Consider the following 18816-nt stretch of genomic DNA (forward strand, 5'->3'; position numbering starts at 1 on the left):
AGAACACAGGGGCTTGTGGTATTTGTCTGGAATACCTCTTTGTTTTGCCTGTTGCTACTAATTGGTACTTGCTTTTGAACATTCAGACAAACACGCATGCAGATCTGTGAGCCGGTGTGCAGGTAGTACTGCACGTAAGCAAATTGGGTCAAAGTCAATCTAATGTTTTATATTTCTTGATCTGCATCAATCTCATGCTAGGTGACTAGTGGAGTAGCATGCAAGCAACTCAGTCTGTTTTGTTTGTTTTCCCCATTTGTCATCAAATCGGTTTAACTCCTGTTCTGCTTTTTCCACTGTGGCAGATAAATAGATCTTAGCCCTTAGAGGTTTAATTCTTATTGCTAGATCTTCTCGTCCTGTTCCAGGAGTGTGAAGGGACTCTGGGTATTAAGGTCTTTTGAATCACTGGTAAATTTTGGACTTACTGTAAATGGGTTGAGTGTGCATTCTTCTCCGTGGGCTTCTGCTTCCACTAGAAGGAGTGAGGAACTGCCGAGGAGCTGCAGGTCACTTTATTAAAAGTGATCTTTAATAAAGAGGTTGTCTTATCTCTTCTTGTCTACCAGCTGCTAAATGTGAGCAGCTCTGTCACCAGTAGCATGTTTGGGGCCTTTTCCCAAAATTAAATTAGTCATGTTTGAAGTGGCTTCATCAGTGACACTGATCTAAAATAATCTGTGAAAAAGGTAATATTTCTTGCATCAAATGTAGTTAACACAAATTTTGAAAATACATCCAGAAGAGGTATTTTTTAAGTGCAAACTCAGGTATGTTGATTAGAAAATTAGTGTATATTTTTTTGAAAATATAGTTTGGTGACATGACACTAAATGCAAATGACCTTTGTAAAGAATATGACTATAAATATCCCATATTTTATCTAGATATGCTAAAACATTCCAGGAAAATAAAAATAAACCCCTTTGGTTAAGGAACACGTTAAAAGCTCACTATTCTTGTCTTATGGGCAGGTTGTCTCCCTTTAACCATTCAGTGTAGTTTTTAGAGAAACATTCTTTAATTTTAATGACATTCAAAATAGTTATATTCATACAGCTATTAGCTTCTGAATGAAGAGATGTCCCTGTCATTGAGTGCTGCTCTGATACCTCCATGGTCAAGAATAAAGGCATTAGTTCTCCCTGATTTTCCTCTCTCCTTCCTCAAGTATTCTCAGGCACTAAAAAAACCCACAACTCCAGGAGTTGTAGTACAAGCTCTGTTAGTCAGAGTAGTTAGACCAGACAAAAAAAAAAAAAAAAAAATTCAGTAAGGAGCAGTATGATAGAGGCAGATGAAGCGTTGTTTTTTATTTGTTATTACTTAGTAGCTCAGTTCACTCTGAGAAGGCCTTTGAAACCCCTCTTTCTTTCACAAACATCCTTTGAAACGTATTCTCAAAGAGATGTTACAAAGGTGATACTAGAGTGGAAATTCTATGTAGCGAGTTTATCTTTAAATCAGCTCTTGAGCATCTGGAGAGATTCTACTTTTATTTAACAAGGTCTTCTTCATTAAGCATGCCTAAAGAGCAGCATACTCTGTGAAAAGGTATTATTTTGAATGCCTCTGTGCAGGGTTGTGAAAACCGTATTAGGCAACTGGCTCTGCCTAAAATCAGAGCTCTCTGGTCTAGGTGCTAAAGATCACGTTTGAGTAATGTGGTTCGTGTCAAAGAGATCTTGTGGTTGAAGTGGGGAACACCCAGCCAAATCAGGAAAGAAAACTGAAGCAAAATAAAATGGGACCTGAATCTTTTGCCTACCTGTCAAGCCCTCTGATCCAACAGCTTGTAGTCAGGATCCTGCTATGTAAGGGAATTGTTCCCTACTTCCCGTGAATGAGGCAGTTTTGAGTCTTTGAGTTCAGGGCCTCCTCATTAAACAAGGGAGAATTTAAAATCTTTAATTTCCTGAAGCTTTTCAGTGAATGCTGTAGGGTACTATAATAGTTCCAGTTTCTTGGAACTGCTTTCTCGTTACACAGAAATCCTAGTCAAGCATGTATTGTCTGTAAACTATGCCATTGTTAACAGTAACTTCATAATGGAGCAAGTCTTGCAATAGCAATATAGGGTTCAGATGTACCTGAAAAGAAATAGGGGAGAAATGAATGATTTCCAAACAAACAGGCTTGCTTGTGCACTATGTCTGCATCCATCTGATTTCATTGTTGTGCCACCCTTACTTTTAGAGCGGGGCACATTGACAAGGGAATAGGTCTGGGGAGGAAACAGATGGTCAGAATATGTCAAATGCCTACATAAATGTCTAAGTGGAGTACTGAGGCTTAGACTGTTGTCCTTGTATTATGAAAGTAACTTGAGCTTTCTCTTTGAAAGTGCTGATCGATACTGCTTAACACTACTGCAGGCACTGCTGTAGCAAGTTCTCTAGAGTCATTCTCTATATAGTTGTTGGTGTGTTTGGGAGGAAACTAGACTGCTCTAAACAATGATTTGGGAAGAGATTCTTGTTAGGAAGACAAACACGTCTCTGTTTACATAAGCTGCAGAGATGGCTGGAAGCATACTTTGTGTGGCTGCGCTAAGGCTGCTGTTCAGGCCTTGCCAAACATAAGTGCTGCAGACAGATGGAACTCAGTGTCCCTAATGCTGCTGCCGTGCAGCTTGGCACAAGCACCAGTGGAAAGTAAGGTGGGTGTTGTGCCAGCACAGCCCGGGCTCTTCCTTCGGCTTGATAGCAAAAGGTGTCATTCAGCACAGGCCCCGTTTCCATTGTGCAAGGGTTCTTAGGACGCTGTCCAAGGTGGGTCAAAGCTGCAGTGTCAGAAAATCAGCTGCTGCTTCTAGTGCCATTTTCTTCTGCAACCCCCTGGGCACCCCTGCAGCACTTCTGCTGGAGCAGGCCTGTAGCTCAGGTAGCCCCGAGGCTGGGGAGGAGTGTGCTCATTGCCCCAGGGAGTGTCACGTCTCCTGTCTGAGCTCCTCTGTGTCAGCTGGGTGACAAGGAGGGTTCTGGCAGTGAGCAGGGGGTCCTGCCCTCCCTCCTGCCTGGGTGAGGCCCTGGCGCTTTGCCAGCAGCACAGGAAGGTGGTCTTGCACGGGGCTGTGCCCAGCAGCCTTCTGGTGCACAGGGCTTCTTCCTCTGGGCACTCGTTGCAGGTCTGTAGCAACTGGGAGCGCCTCCGGGAGCTCTGCCCCCTGTGAGCTCACACAGTTAGCTGGGGGTAAAAGTTCTCTCTCAGTGAAGAAAATGCCTGTGCTGTTACAAGTCCTGTCACTTAGCTGTGCTGCAGCTCCACGAGGCGTCCTGCTGCTGTTGTTTGCATTGGACACTGGTGGCTGATCTGTTCTGGAATACTGGATGCATGTCTCTGGGAATACTGGAGCTTTCATGTAGTAGTTAAGAACGTTTCAATGTTCTGGAGCATCCTAATATGTATTGAAGTCTCTTCTAAAGAGTGGATACATGGTGGATATTTAAAACCTCAGCCTCGATGGTCCAGAGACCAAATCAATGGGAAACAATCTTGAATTATTAAGGTCAGTGCACATTCTGTTTCATGGAAATTCTCAAAATTATACCTCGGATCTAATGTGTGAGGGCAAAATGCTTGAGGGTATGTGGAAACAAGTTTAGCACAGCTGCCATGAAGTCCTTGTTTTTCAAATTCTCCTGTATTCTCTGAAACTTAAGCAATGCAAACAGCACTAGGTTTGAGTTAGCCAGGTGCTTTTAATTCCTGAGAAGGAAGTGGTCATCATTTAAGCTGGAAATGGGAAACCAGTCAAAAATGCTGTTCGCTTGTGTCATTACTTAGCTGGACGCTGTCCAGGTTAGACTGTGGAGACTCCTCCCTGCAGGAGAGGGGAAACTGATGTTAGGGACCCACAGCACACAACTAGCCTGCAAAGTGAGGTGTGTGCCATGTGCTCATTCCTTGGTCCTCAGTTAAAAGCATGGCTTTAATAAACTGCCTTTCTCTCTGGACTTTTCTGTGTTCAGGAAGTTCTGTGCAGGACTGCAAGCAATAGACAAAACCTGCAGATTAAAACTTACTACTTCTCGGTCCCAAAAGCAGATTCGAAGTTCATAAACTTTGGTCTGATGGCTGAGGAAATCAGTAAATGTATGATATGTGAACAGTTTGGGGAATTTTTTCAAGTGGTGCAGTGTTGTGCTTGTGAAGCCTGAGAACTGGACTTGGACCAGGAGAGTTGTTCTGGTTTCTGCCTCTCCCCAGTTAAGTGTCACGTAAAGGGGACCGATTTCCCTGGGTCAGTGCATCTGGCTAAACCTGGCCTCTGGGGTTGCAGGAGACTACTGGGGGATGGGGACACCTCCCCAGGCTGTGCGATGGGAGCTGGGTACGGCTGTGCTTGTGAAATGGAGGTAAAAACCACAGAGTTGTTTCATGCTTTGAGTTACCAGGCTGGACAAGGCACGTACTACAGCACAGCTTGACATGCTACTAGTGGTAAAGTTGGGGGGCATCCTGCAACTTATGAAAAAAAACAAGCTATTTTAAAAGACAATTGTAACAGGGATTTTAAGCAGACTGGTACATGATTACTGTGTTTCTGCAATCAGAGTATTCGGAACGATGTTGCCTTCAGCAGTGCGCAGTTGCTCAGAAGTAACACATGAAGGGGATGCCTGCACTAGCCTGATAGAGTCCTTGTACTTACCCAGAAGCCATGTTATCTTCTTGCATTACATGCTTCCACTGAATAACTTTTTCCAAAAACCAAACATCTGCAGATGCGCTGCTTTGCTTGCTGAGCTCTGAACAGAACTGTAGTATGTGCAGCTTTAAGATAATCTCATTGTGTGACCTTTTGCTTTCAATAGTGTTGGTTTTAGCATTATTAGTTACTAAAATTTCTAGTTATTTAATTTTTTTTCTTGAAGCTTTCTGGAGGCACTTAAACAGTCTCTATTGTATTCCTGATGAATCATGTTTAATTATTTTTTCAGCTCTTGTGGGTAGGAATCTATAATAAATGAATCTGGAATAAAAGAGGGTTTTTCTGCTTTGTACAACATGACTTGCTGCTGCGTTTTGTTGGTTTGTTCTTAACAGTAAGATCACTCTTCAATATTTCTTGGTGTATTAGTGAAAGGTTTCTAAATTTTAAAGAACAATTCATGTTTCTTGCAAAATCAAAAGCATTTATGAATCTCTGTTATTGCTTTTGTGTTTGTATGCTGCAAAGGGCTTAACTCCTATCTTAGGACTGACTGTCTACTGTAATTATAGCAAGAATGTCTGCATGGTAATATTGTTCATAGACAAATCCTTCTATGTTCAAATGACAGGAAATAAAAGTGGATGATAGATCCATTAATGATAGTTTTCCCTTGCTCTGCACTTCTAAATGAGCATGCTTCCGTATGTAACTGTGGCAGGACTAAGACAAGAGACTAATTTGTTTCCCTGTCTGGAGCTGGAGAAAGCAGAATTAGTCAGGGGAGGGGAGATGGATGGATGGATGGAGTTTCTTTCAATAATCCATTAAAATTATGACCATAGTATCTACTGAGGCCTTTAAAACATTTTTTTTTAAATTGCTTCATTTAGACTTCAATTATTCAGATTTTTTGAAATGTGAAAGGCTCTCCTCAACTAACTAATGCATACAGCTTTCCTTCAACTCACTGAAGGGGGGCCTGAAGCAGGCACAAAAACCCCCCTTCCCTGCCTGCTCAACACTGTGCTCTGAGGCTTGAGCCCCACCTGTGTCAGAAAGCGTGTGCACAACATCCTCTTGCAGAGGGACCCTTGCTGTGAGATGTGACAAAGTTTGAGAGATCTTCAAGTCAAAGTAAATTCCTGTCAGTTTCCACTGCTGTAACTGTAATGTTATAAAATTAAACAAAAACTGAGAGAATAAATAAGGAAAAAGTGATTGAAAATTAAAAACTCCTCCATTCCATGTTCATGATGTTTTTAATACTCATCTTGCTAAGATGCAGAACAAAGACTATTGAATTTCCATTCGTTAGCAGCCAACAAGATATGAATGAGTATTAACCGCAAACAAAAAATGATTTATAACATCAAGTTGTGCACTAAAAAAAATAATTACAAATCACTTTTAAAAAAAGAATAACCGTGGAAGCAATAATGAATATAAAACATGATTAAGTAGGCTTAAAACATAACTTCAAGTATTCTATGGCATTTCCTCAGACATTTGTCTTGAATTTGTTTGTGCAATACCCATCTTTGCATAGTAAAGAAAAATTAGTTAAATTCCAGCCTTAAGTAATCTGTTTCTTTTAACATGCACCTATACGTCTGTTAATTTGCCTAGCAGACTTCTCTTTTAGGAGGGTCAGATCAATTCAGTGAGATCATGCAGCAAACTGGAATGAGCTATAGTTACCAGTTTTTCTGTTCATCTGGACAAGAAATAATGAAGCAAACGTACAGTGGGCAAAATGCAAACATTGCTGACCATGTCTTCTTTTGATGGCGCTGTGATGAACAAATTAAATGTGTATATACTTCCCAAAGCACAGCAAAGACATGATGTAGAAAATCAACACCTAGCTAAAACAGCTTTTATTGTCTAATACCGCAGAAAGCACTTCAACCTGGACCCACTCTGTGCCGTGTTATCACTTACATTCTGTACACACGGGGCAGAAAGCGAATGTGTTCTTCCACATACAGGCAACGGCTGGTGAGTGGAGCATAAACTAGGTCAAGAAATCATAATTCCTATGAAACTGCTGGTGTAAATTAAAAGTTACTCCAGCACTGAATATATGTACATAATATTTGGGGACCACTGTGGTCTGATTTAAAACATCACATCGCACATTTACAATGTTGTTTGTGAAATGCTCCTCAAAGGTTTATTACACAGGTAGCTTACATATATATTCAGTTGATTTATTTCATTTTTGGTAACAATTGATATTTCAATTGCGGTTACACCTACTCTGGGAGCAGAACTCTTAAAGTTGGGGATTATGTTCCCAACAAAACTAAGTTTAGAGGCCGTTAATATATTTGCAAGTATTTTTGGTTTGCCATAGAATTATTGTTACTAACTTAATTCTGCTTGAAGTCAGGCAGGAATTTTTCAGAATATGATTTATATTATATGTCAATATTGACTACCTGTGTGCAGCACCTTTAATCCATAATGTAGTAAGTGTTTAATGTGATTATGTTAAAGCTGTTTAGAAACATTTAATAATAACTGTCAACCAAAACAATACATTGTAGTTCTCTTGTGAGACTGTTGGATCCAACATCATAATAAGAAATATAACTGAAATGAGAAAGGTTTTCTTCTTTATTTTTTTTAGTAAGTCACAAGAAATCTGCAGCATTATTTCTGACTGTTAAAGCTTACTCAAGAGAGATTTTCACTGAACTAAGATGGAATATGTTGTAGAAGTGGACTTCCATAGTTACTAATATTCAACGTTTAAATAAAAAAAATACAGAAGAATCTTTAATTCTGATTATCTGTTATAGCAATTAAATTTTCAGGCCACTTCACTTACATAATTTATTTCATGTAAGTTTTAAATCAAGATAAAAAGGGTGAGCCAGACCTTACAGATCTGTGCTTTAAGGGAGTCCTAAACTAGCTCTCTTCATACCTTTCTCATGTCAGATATACCCAGGGTAGCCTGGTTACTACAGGAGCAGTACTGCTGCTCTGCAAAAATCTGTTTGTACACAAGGTATACCAAAAAAAAAAATAACAATAATTACAACGCAACCTCCCCCTACAATTATATGGGGTTTTTACACATTTTGTTACTAAGTATCAGTAGCAAAGTGTCAAAATGCTAATTTTGCATTATACCTGGAAAAACGGAATGCATCAAGGAGATACAGGGAGTGAGTCAGAAGCGTCAGTCATCTTTGCAAGTTGGTTTTGGTGGGCAAAAGGGAAGAGAAGAATAACTTGCTCCAAGCTGTTCATATTTTTAGTGTTTTAAGGCTTATTTAAGTTTTTATTTCACAGAATCTAGACAAAAACACACAAAGCTATAGTTTAAGAAAAAAAAAAAAAGCTTGGCACTTCTGTGATTAATTTGAGGGTGTCACTTTCTGACATGGTATTACGGAAGATCTGTCAAAAAACAGCCAAAATAAGAAGTAATCCAGACTTATAGTCAATACATAGATATGCATTTACACACTTTCATTGTTTTTGGTTTCAAGCATTCAAACATTAGACCATGTATGTTTGGTGTCACAACTCCCTGCATCTGCATGCTATTCTCTGCCTTTTTTGAGCAAGCCCAGAACACTTGCTGTACAACATGCTACAGAAAAAAGGGGGAGCAAAGAAAACAAAAACAAACCCAACATCAAAAATAGATTTACGTAAAGAATAGAACCTTTTTATACGGAAATCCTTTTTCTCTCTGTATATATATAATCTGTGAAAATGATACATCAAAATCTTATTTCCATATTTACACTTTTTCCTTCTTGGAAGAACTACATCCACCACTCAATAGCTTCTGTACCCAACAGGCTCCTGGCCCAGGAGACCAAACAAAGCAGACAGCGAGCTCATAGAGCAGGGAGCTCTGAAGTCCAGTGACAGAGCACACCGTATGGCTGTGAGGTTTGCCAGAGCCTGGTACCATCTTTCGTGTTTGGTATTTATCGGGCTGCAGATTCTGCTTGGGGTCAGCTTGTTATGTCAGTTGTTTGTGATGTGAGCCATGCAGGTTACCCTTTTGTAATTAGCTCCTCATGCCACTGGAGTTTGTTAAGAAAAAGGAAGTCATGCGAACTCAGGTGAAGTTAGAGTGCCAGCAGGCTGGGAAAAAAATCTTTCGCTATTTCATTATTTTGGAATAGTTCTCTTATTGTACTTGGTCTGTGTGTCTCCTCCTTTGTTTGAGAAAAGGAAAAAAAAAAAAAAAAACAAACTGATTGTGAAACTGCTTGTAATGCTTATCACTTAATGTTAACAAGAGAAAGGTGAATGGAGGAATTATTTTGAACTTATCTCCAAAAAGGACAGTTTTTATCTTCTCATTTCCTAACATCCCAACATTGTGGTTGTAGCTGTTGTTTTTTTTATGTTCTTCCATATTGATTTAGTTCCTGCACAGCCACAGCAAAGATACCATACCCAAAATCCGGTAGTGCAAGAAGCAGCTTTTTGAATTACATTTCTTCAGATAGGGCCTTGTTGACTTGGATCGAACCTTCGTTTTTTGACATTTCTTCCAGGTTGCATCAAAAGGAGTAGAAAAGAGGGGTAGGAAAAAAAAAAGCAAAACATTAGTTAGATATTACATGAACAAAGCCAACGCTAAGGTCATAGTAAAGTAAAAAGCTCACACTGTGTCAGCTTAACAAGTCACCTTTCCAAGAGGTAACAATTCAAGGAATTTGGTTGCAGGCTTCCTGTAGCACAGTATCAACTATTAATTTCCTTGTGAAGTTTGAAGATCACACTGGCATATGGAATTCAATTTTTTTTTCTGTAGCACTTCAATGCTCTAAATTTGTAGAAATGTTCAGACCATAGTAATGTTTGTCTACTAGGCCAAGAAAGCATGCATATACCTAAGTGGAATCAAGTCAATAGTAAATATGTAAGCACACAAAGACTTTAGTTCTCATAGCAGGTGCCCATCTTTGGTTATTCCAGAATTTAGTTTGCATGTTCTCATGCAAGGAAAACGTGAGAACCTCTGTGAGCATTTACCACACTATTGACCACAACTGCTGAGAATCTCAGTAAGGTGCAAAATATAGCAGACATTGCACTCGAAGGAGACTGGACAGCTTTACACATTGCACGGTCAGAATTTAATGTTAATAGTGGATAGCAGCCTGGTAGGTGATATCCAGTCTCCTACGATACTTGATATCCTATGTCAAACAGCAAGACACCACAAAGCAACAATAAAAGTTAGGTGCAACCTCCCCAGTATCTGGCTTTATGTGGGGCATCAAGCAAGGGGCTCATGCATTTAGTTCTCACATTGGGCATATGCACCACTACCGCCACCAAACTGACATGCAAAAAATATGAAACAGGAATTCATTAATTCCCTAAAAGCTACATATCATCCCCAGGATTTTCTAGTTTCTTCAGCCCACTAGAAAGGCAATTTCAGCATCACTGCTGTCACATTAAATATACAATGCACAAAATTTTCCTAGTGGATTAAGACACTAATGCATGCTTGCAAAGGCAACTTCTTTTTGAGAAGACTGTCAAAGACTAGTAGGCATCCTTTGTTTTGTATTTTCTTTGGGTACCAGTGCCTGCATTTTTGTAAGGTGCATGCTTTGTAAGAATTGTTGGCTTTTGAGATATCACAATATTCATTTTTATTTTTTTCAATCATTTCCCCTCTAGGAGTACTGTACTAACACTTCATTTGATTGAAGTTGACTTTACTTCAATACCTCAATCCATCCTCCTCTGTACTACAGTTAAATCTAAGGTAAGTTTTTGTTTTTATTTTTTTCAGGCCATCTTGTAGAAGCTGCATGGTAAGTAGTATGAATACAGTAACTTGGTTAAACGTGACTTAAAATGTGTTTTGCATATGTTTATCCTGCCTGTTTCAATGTGAGAAGGGTATCTGCTTCTTTTTCCCCGTCCCCCCTTTAAACACTGTCTAGGATACCCAAATTCAAACACTAGTGATGACCAACTAATTAGTCAATCCCTTAAAGCAAATAATCAATGCATGTAAAAAATCTGGATGACATAATTTGTCCTCTTACTCTAGGGAAAGTATCATGTTCCGGTTAGTTTTAAGTGCACAAGTCATTAAAACCTTGTACCAAATTACATTCTGTTATCTGAACTTATTTTAATTAAACCAAGTAAATTTTTTTTAAATTCTTAGAGCAAGCTACAGAGGCCAGATCTGTATTTCATCCATCTGAAATACACATTTCAAGGAATAAGATACTAATCAAATTATTGCCTTTCTTCACTTTGGATATTCTGCTATGAATGTTGTAAGAGGGGGAAGAAAAAAAACAACACCTGATGAACCAAAAGAACACTGAAGACATTAGCCTGAAACAGCCTCTGAAACACTGAGCATCACTTACAGTGCCTATATGGCAACATAGTACATGTGCAAAGCATTAAGAACTTGCCACAGATCTCTGCTGCAGTCTTAGTACTTCACAGAAGTAAGCAGTCAGGTGCTTCCCTGACCTGCCTTAAAATGGCTGATGATTCAGGATGATTTTAATGCTACAATGAAGGCAGCAGTGTTTCTTAAATCAGCAAATAGAACCAGTTGCTATCTTCCCTAAGAAAATTAGAACGAACAGAAATGGAACTAGGTGATTTTCAAATCCTGGATATTTGCAGCCCACACCATTTTATAGCTATGTATTAGAGTAGCAAAAGTTCTCACACAGTATTAAGCTAAACTTCAAGTAAGCTTCAGCAAAATCCTTTTGACTCTGATTCAATCACATTATCTAACTAGACACATCTCCAGGGCCTGTTTCATACACGTTGTATTCTTGGGCCCGTGTCCATGCCCAGTCAGACAACAGGCAACTGTAGAATTTGTAGAACAGAGACTGTGAGTACTTGGCCCAGGACACAAGTGGCGCTGCTCTGCACTAGTGCATGCTGAAAGCTGTTTCAAACACAGTACTGATAGAGCCCAAGACACAAGTAAATGGATGTCTCCCTTAAAAAAATCAGTGGGGTATTTCAATGTATGACAGCAACTATCTGTGATACACGACTCCAACTGATTACTAAACTAAACTCCTTTTAAAATTCTTCCCTCTATCTGAAAATAAAACAAGTTTGCTGTGTTTAAACAGTGTATTCCGAGCAAACTGGGGCCATCTGTGGGGAAACCAAATAGCAGGGCACGCAGAAGAGACCTGTAGGGAAGGCCACATAAGAGAATGATGCTGTTTCCTAGTTTGTTGTTTCATGTGGAAAATCTTTAAGCGTATTAACTACTTTTTGCATTTAACATTTTAATGCCTAGTTAAATAATGATAGTCAGACTTCCAGTCTGTAATCTGACCAGAAAAAAATCTCTAACAAAAACAAAATCATAGATGATTCTGAACCAAAAAAACATACTACACTGTAATATGATAAAGCATTACACTGCATAATATGGTTATTGTTACAAAGGAAAAAATATTTCAGAGAAGAAAAATGATTTTAAAAAAGGCTGGATATATGCAATAAATACCTTTCTGTAATCCTCTGCATTTCTTTTCCCCACTAATTAGGCATGTGGTTACACAGTCTATTACTTGCAAATCCTCTACTGAAGTATTTAAAGATTTGTCCAAAGCCAGTATTTTAATCATTTAAAATAGCCAATGCTTTCATAAGCATTCTTAAAGCATGGTTCAAATGCTGGTCAAGAAATTAAATAAATGACCCTTTTGCTATTAAAAAAAATAAAATTGAAATTAACAAAATGAGAGGCTAATATAAGTAGCTTAGAATAAAATGCTGACCTGCTGTTTATTGTACTAGTTTGGAAAAAAAAAGTGAGAAAATACATAATTTGATTCTGATGCTGATGTTTATGTAGGTAGTGGCTGTATCTAGGTCATGATACATGCTTTAAGGCAGTGCTGCATGAAACCTACTTCCTCACAAGGTCTCCAATAGCATTCTTAGCACCTTACCTTGCATAAGCTTTTGGGGTCTACATGCATCTGCATGGACCAGACAAAAATATGGCATCTCTAAGGGCTAAGCAACTTTTTAATTCAACCGTTAATGCTCCATTTAAAAAACAGAAAAACCTGGAGCTGTTTAGCTATGAAACAATTGCTGGAACTACACAGAATTGTACTTACTATCAATTCTTCTCTATCAGCCACTTACGCCTTGTGATATAACAAGAATCAGTTTTTCCAAGCACATTTACATCACTTTTACTAGCATTGATTCTTAGCACCATTACTTTATTACTAAAAACTGTCTTATTGTTAAAGTTGATAACAAAAGCATTTAATTGGCTTATATTACTGCAGTAGCTTTGCAAATGTACATGAATATATACAATAAGCATATGTTCCTGAAACTGACATTGCAGCCAATGCAGAAGGCCCACATAAAAAATACTCTCATCATAAAATTGCCCTGTGTCAGTCCTGTATAAGATGCCATATACTGAAATCTTGCACAGACTTGCTACATCAAAATCAATGTCACGTTTCATTAATGCCTTATTTCTGTATACTGCCTAGCAGAGTTCCGACAGAAATATACAGGACTTCCTTTAATGCAGTCTAAACCCCAGCAGCTTTAAAAGTACTATGCAAAGCTCAACCGAAATAAAATCTATTTCCTAACAAGGTTTCCACTCACAGCTCTGCTTGGAGTTGCCTTTAACTCCAAACAACCAGAAAGGTTCAGTAAGGCTCTATGCACCCAAAGATGGTCAGACTTTTTTTTTCCTTCCCTATTGCATCCACATGTCGACTTCATTAGAAAAACTAATCTAGAATTCATTCTTATAAATTGACTGTAAATTTTTACCTAATTTCTCTAAACTTGAATCAAGCCTATTTTTATGCTTCCCTTGCAATCCTCCCCCCCGGCCCAGTTCATGAACAAAATTTGCTTAGTTGCAGCTTACGTTTGATTTGGACTTGACACCACAGTACCGTATGTTCATATGAAAATCTGATAACCTGTGAAACAGAAATCACATCTCCCAGTTTGTAAAGCATTAGCTACCTTCTCTCATATTTGCATATCACTTGCTTAAAAAGGAAAAGTTAAAGTCCTTTATTATCCTCATCTGTCCCTCCAGATATATTTAAAGCAAAGTATCAGAGGGTCTGCATATGCAAGACCTCTTTCATATACAAGTTGAAAAGCCTCCAACCCCCAGAAGAAACATGCACTTCAAGCTGTGAGCTAGGCCAGGCCAGTGTTTTTGAGGTTCTGCTACAGAATGAATGCTTGTATTTGGTCTTTTGAGTATAGCAACTTTGAGACTTTTCCAATACAGATCCTCTATAGGTATAATGAGCTTTATATTTGGGTAAAAGATTGACAGCAGAATGCAAAGAAGAACAGGTGCTACAGTGCTGATGAAAAAGAGCTTCAGTCCAGGCCAAAGGCTGGTAAGGCACAAGACAGATAAAAAAAAAGTTTAGAGTTTACCTAAAATTCAGAATCACCTAAAGCTTTTATGTTTTAATAGCTTGTACTGTGTTTTAAACAAATAATACATTTGTAATGCAATAAGTAATTTAGGGATAAATACTCTGTCTAGAAACTATATGACTTCTTGTTAAGCAGACATATGTCTGACGGCATAATACTAGCCCAAAAATACTTCTCAACAAACTATAGTTTGGTTAATTCCCATGGGAAGTTGCAATAGTGGTGATTCTGAGATTATCACGTTAGAAGTGCATACATTGTTGTTCTCAATTTAAAAAAAAAAATATTTTTACACAAGCCTTGCAGAAAATTTGGCTGTATTTAGTTAAAAAGGTAACTGCAGTAAAATGTAAAAATAAAAAACAATCAGTTCTTCATCTAACCTGAAAACTTTCTGCACTGCTTATATGACTTATTTAGGTAAAAGGACAACTCTATCCTATAGTTCTGCATTTTATAGGTTATGGTTGAAAAAAAATACATCTGTTAATACTACAGAGTATACTTGATATGTACAAAAAGTTTGTAAAAAGCTTAAGGTACAGACTGGACCTTTAGACATGAAATCTTTCGATCCACCAAATGGGAAGAATCCAAATTCCTTAATTTGCTAACACCGAAAAAGAATCCAAATCTGTCACTGCATGTTCTAAAATACATACCTCATTTGCATCTCTCCTTTTGAACACAAATTTGATGTAGAAACACAATAAAAATGCATAAATACTAAAAACAATTATTTAACTATTTATAAATATGGAAAATATTTATCTGTCATAATATGAGACACAATGGTAAAGGTATGGGACTATATTAAAGCTACATTGTTCTGAGATGTCCTGTGGTAGCTTACAAATAGTGGAGACTGAACCAGGAGTATTTATTGTACACGAAAGTGGATTTAATTTATTTAACTGAGAAACTGTAAAAACAAAAAAAATAAAGCAGCTCAAGGTAAGTCTATCAGCAGGTATTAAAAAGGCTTATAAAGATCATATATATACACCCAGGGCTAAAAATTGACTGATGTTTTTATACATTTTTGTATTTAATCTTTTCTTACTGAAGTAAATGAGGAGCACCGAACACCAGCGCTCTGAGTCCTGCTAGGGACACACAGAGTTCTGCAGCTTGTGCCAGTGCCACAGGAAACGCAGGGAGCGCCGATTCCACCTGCTCCAGGCCAGCTCTGGGTGCGAGGCATGAAGCCCTGAGCAAGTGTTTAGAGAAATACTAGAATGAACGCAGCAGAGGCTGGGTCTTTCTGCAAACCCTGATACTGACAGGCAGTGCAACAGGAATGAATAATTGTCTTTTCCAGCAGTGTGTGCAAACTCTGTTTTCAGCTGGGCTGAAAGGTATTTATTTTGCTTCTATATACAGGTGTAATTAAGGTCACCAGACTCCATGCAAATGTAACAGTCAAACAGAAATAAACATTTTCAGGTGACCTCTGAAAGTGAACGAAGAGAGAAAATAATGATCAGGTCATCTTTATGGTTTTTATATCTTTCTTCATCAACTAAGATTTTTTTTTCCTGAAGTCATACATGGAATATGAATATAGATAATATATAACATTATTTCAATTATTATAAAAAAATGATTATTGAGGAATTATGGCTTATTGTCCTATCATGACTTATTCTTAATTCATGTTACTGAAAAGCAATAGCAACTTGAATAGCATGGAAATTTACTTTTTTTTTTTTTTTGTGCTTCCCTGAATTGTAAGGTTAAAGCACTAGTTCTAAACTTAGATCTTTTTACCAAATATGGACCATGCATGCATATAGACCTGAGACTATAAAAAAAATCAGTAATTCAGTATCTTTGCACATGACTCTCTTTAATGGTCACAAGTAGAATGACTATGTTACTCTTGATAGCTATATGACACACTGAACTAGAAACAGGTGAGAACAGTTCTTACCTTTCAGGAGAGACTTAGAGAGAACACTTTGAAACCTCAAAAGCTAAGCTGAAATATTATTAAAATTGTGATTCAGTAATAAAAAGCAAGCAGCCAGAAACAAAAGTTAGCTCTGGTATTTCTGAGACAACTGTTTCAGTAATGCATTTTTGTTACTCTAAACTATTTATGTACTGCCACCACTTACCGTTTTTCACTTAAAATAATATGTTATATGTTATATGTAAAAAAATAAATAAATAAATAAATAAAAATCAGTTTTAAAGTACTATTGCATTCAAAAATAAAAACTTCCCAAGAAATTTATCTTTTGGGAATTTTAACTACTGTATTCAATTGAAAGAGAACAACACTACTAACTGGAAATTTAAAAAAGAGCTTACTTGCTAATTGCTAGGATGAATTCATGAATGTTAAACTGTTTCTTTTATTGTTCTTCAACTTTGCACCCTGATGACATTGGCTGGTTTTGAATCCATTTCTTCCTCTTGTTCAGCACATGCCTAATTCTCTCTCTGTAAAACAGTTTGTTATTGTTTGTGGGAGGGAGTTACTTAAAAATCTTGTAGCAGGAACTCAAAATTTAGTGATATAAGCAAGAAATAGAAATGCCATAGCCACTGAAGAGAAGACATGCGGCATTGCTTACTTAAAGCCCCATCCTGTCCCCCCAAGGACAATAGCTGCTACCAGGATGGCACCAGCGATGGAGCCTATTATAAGATTGGTGGCACTAGGACCTGTGATAAAGGATTACGGTAAGAAAGACATAAGAACCAACCACTGTATTCACATTAAGTGAAGCAACTGAAGGGTAGTCAACAATTCAAGAAGTACAGACACCACACAAGGTGGTATATGTAGACAATTTCAGCAGGCCCAACTTACTTTTAATAGCAAGAATGAACAAAACTGTTGGTTTCTGCCCTGTGTGCTATGCTGACTTCTACCACAGATAGTATCTAGTATTAGACAGTAAATTCCATTGTGACTTATTCCATTATCTAGTAATAGAACTTTAACTGAGGACACTAAGAAATCTGTAAATTACCTTAACTGAAAGGTAACATTATAAATGCTATATGTTTTATGACTACAGCAAATGAAAAAAAAATCACCACCCTCCCCCATATTTTTTTTTAAGTAGACCCTGAAAGGTGGTAGACGTTTTAATTTGAGCTGAGAGCATCTAGCACTACTTGCTAATCAGAGTCCAGACTCCCTACCGTTAACGTCAATGCTAAATTTACAAACAATTGTTTGACAAAGGAAAGGATTATATAATAAGGAACAGAAGTTGACATAAAAGCTGTATTCCCATTAAGCTTTCCAAACATCAAAGCATCTCTTCATCATCCTCAAGAAGCTACTTAACAACAAAGTGGGGAAGGGTGGAGCAGGAAAAAAAGCAACAAAAAGCAGCAGCACAACATATATTTGTGCACTTTTCTGAAGAGGCAAGAGAACACCTAAATAAGAAATTCATAATTGACCTGTAAGTGCTCTATTTACACAGGGTGGAAGAAAACAGACAGTAGATTTGAGTATTTTACCGTTCTAATTGCTGTGCACAAAAATTACCTATTGAGTACTCTTTGATGTAAAGCTAATTGCATCTGAGCTCAAGACAAAACCAACACAACAGTTCTTTTGCAGCATATTGCACACTGTGTTTAAAAATTTAAATATCCAGGAATAGCCTTCAAAAACAGTTCTTACCTCCTATCCCAGTCTCTCAAAATCAACACTTCAACACAGCAATAAAAAAATTACTATTTTAAATGTTCTGAAGCTGAGTTTTGAAAGCTATTAGACAGCTAAAAGAAAAAAAGAAAAAGTAGCAGCCAGAGATCAGCAAAGGAAAGAGAAAGGGCAACTGCAATAGCTCAAAGTTTTAAGCTGTTAGGTCAGTATCCCAAAACCTTTTGTCCAGTTCCAGACACTGCAATAGGAAAATACCCTAAGTTTTAAAATGTAGCGGGGTCACCTAACTTCGTATCAGTGCATTTGAATGTAAGATTAGCTAAAAGAAAACCATTTTTTTTCCTCAGATTGTGTTTGTAACATTCAGTGGTATGTAAGAATTACTCTGCAAACATGACATGAACTGATTCATGTCACTATACAATTCAGGAATTGAAGAGTATACAAATACTGCTGAAAGTAAGTATGATATAGCACTCTGAATTAGTATACACAAAAATCAGGTATACAAAAAAAAACCTTCCACTCAACTTTCATGGAAAACAAACAAACCAGATTTTGCCATGAACTTAAACTGAATAATTTCTTTTTTGAGCACTGTACATTTACTTCCAGAAGACTGTTTGCTACAATGAAGTGTAGCAAAATGGGGTTTAAACATTCTCCCAAATCTTTTCAAACATTTGCTTTAAAAATCATTTCCAGCAATTCATACACAGAGTATCCAGGAATATTAATAAAAGACTTACTTAGACTGAAAAGAAATAAGGTGAGCTTTACAGGTATGAGCAGTACACAGATTGGACAACAGTAATTAAAAAGGTAATTTTTCACAGTTTGGAAGAAAATATCTTATTTGGACTTACTTACCTTTAAAGTCACACCTGGCTCTAAATCAACAGGAATAAGCATGGTGGAGGGTAAATGAATGCCATGTGACAGGCATTATACTCCAACTAAGACTTGCTATGAACAGTTCACAACTTAACGAGCTACTGTATTTCACTTGGATGTGCATCTTGCTTTGGATTTTAATCAGATTGCACACAACAAAAAGACTGAAAACACAGCA

At 37.6% G+C, this 18816-nt stretch overlaps 2 protein-coding genes across 14 annotated transcripts in view; one reads left to right on the forward strand and one right to left on the reverse strand.

Moving 5' to 3' along the window:
• The window catches only part of DYTN (dystrotelin), a 46334-nt gene extending 35670 nt beyond the window's left edge, over positions 1-10664 (forward strand). Inside the window, 1 exon segment of the mRNA XM_084524169.1 lies at positions 10331-10664. Coding sequence (XP_084380295.1) covers positions 10331-10457 — 127 coding nt within the window. The 3' untranslated portion in view covers positions 10458-10664.
• The window catches only part of ADAM23 (ADAM metallopeptidase domain 23), a 72752-nt gene continuing 59833 nt past the window's right edge, over positions 5898-18816 (reverse strand). For 5 of the 13 annotated variants that reach the window (XM_084524143.1, XM_084524147.1, XM_084524148.1 and 2 more), the window contains one exon: positions 5898-9182. In XM_084524143.1, coding sequence (XP_084380269.1) covers positions 9054-9182 — 129 coding nt within the window. In that variant the 3' untranslated portion in view covers positions 5898-9053. Of the gene's footprint in view, positions 9183-13571; positions 13627-15740; positions 16089-16423; positions 16556-16689; positions 16781-18816 lie in introns of those variants that run through there. The other 8 variants (XM_084524140.1, XM_084524145.1, XM_084524146.1 and 5 more) reach the window with 6 other exon arrangements.

Source organism: Aythya ferina (genome assembly GCF_964211825.1).
Source record: "Aythya ferina genome assembly, chromosome: 6".
NCBI lineage: Eukaryota > Metazoa > Chordata > Aves > Anseriformes > Anatidae > Aythya > Aythya ferina.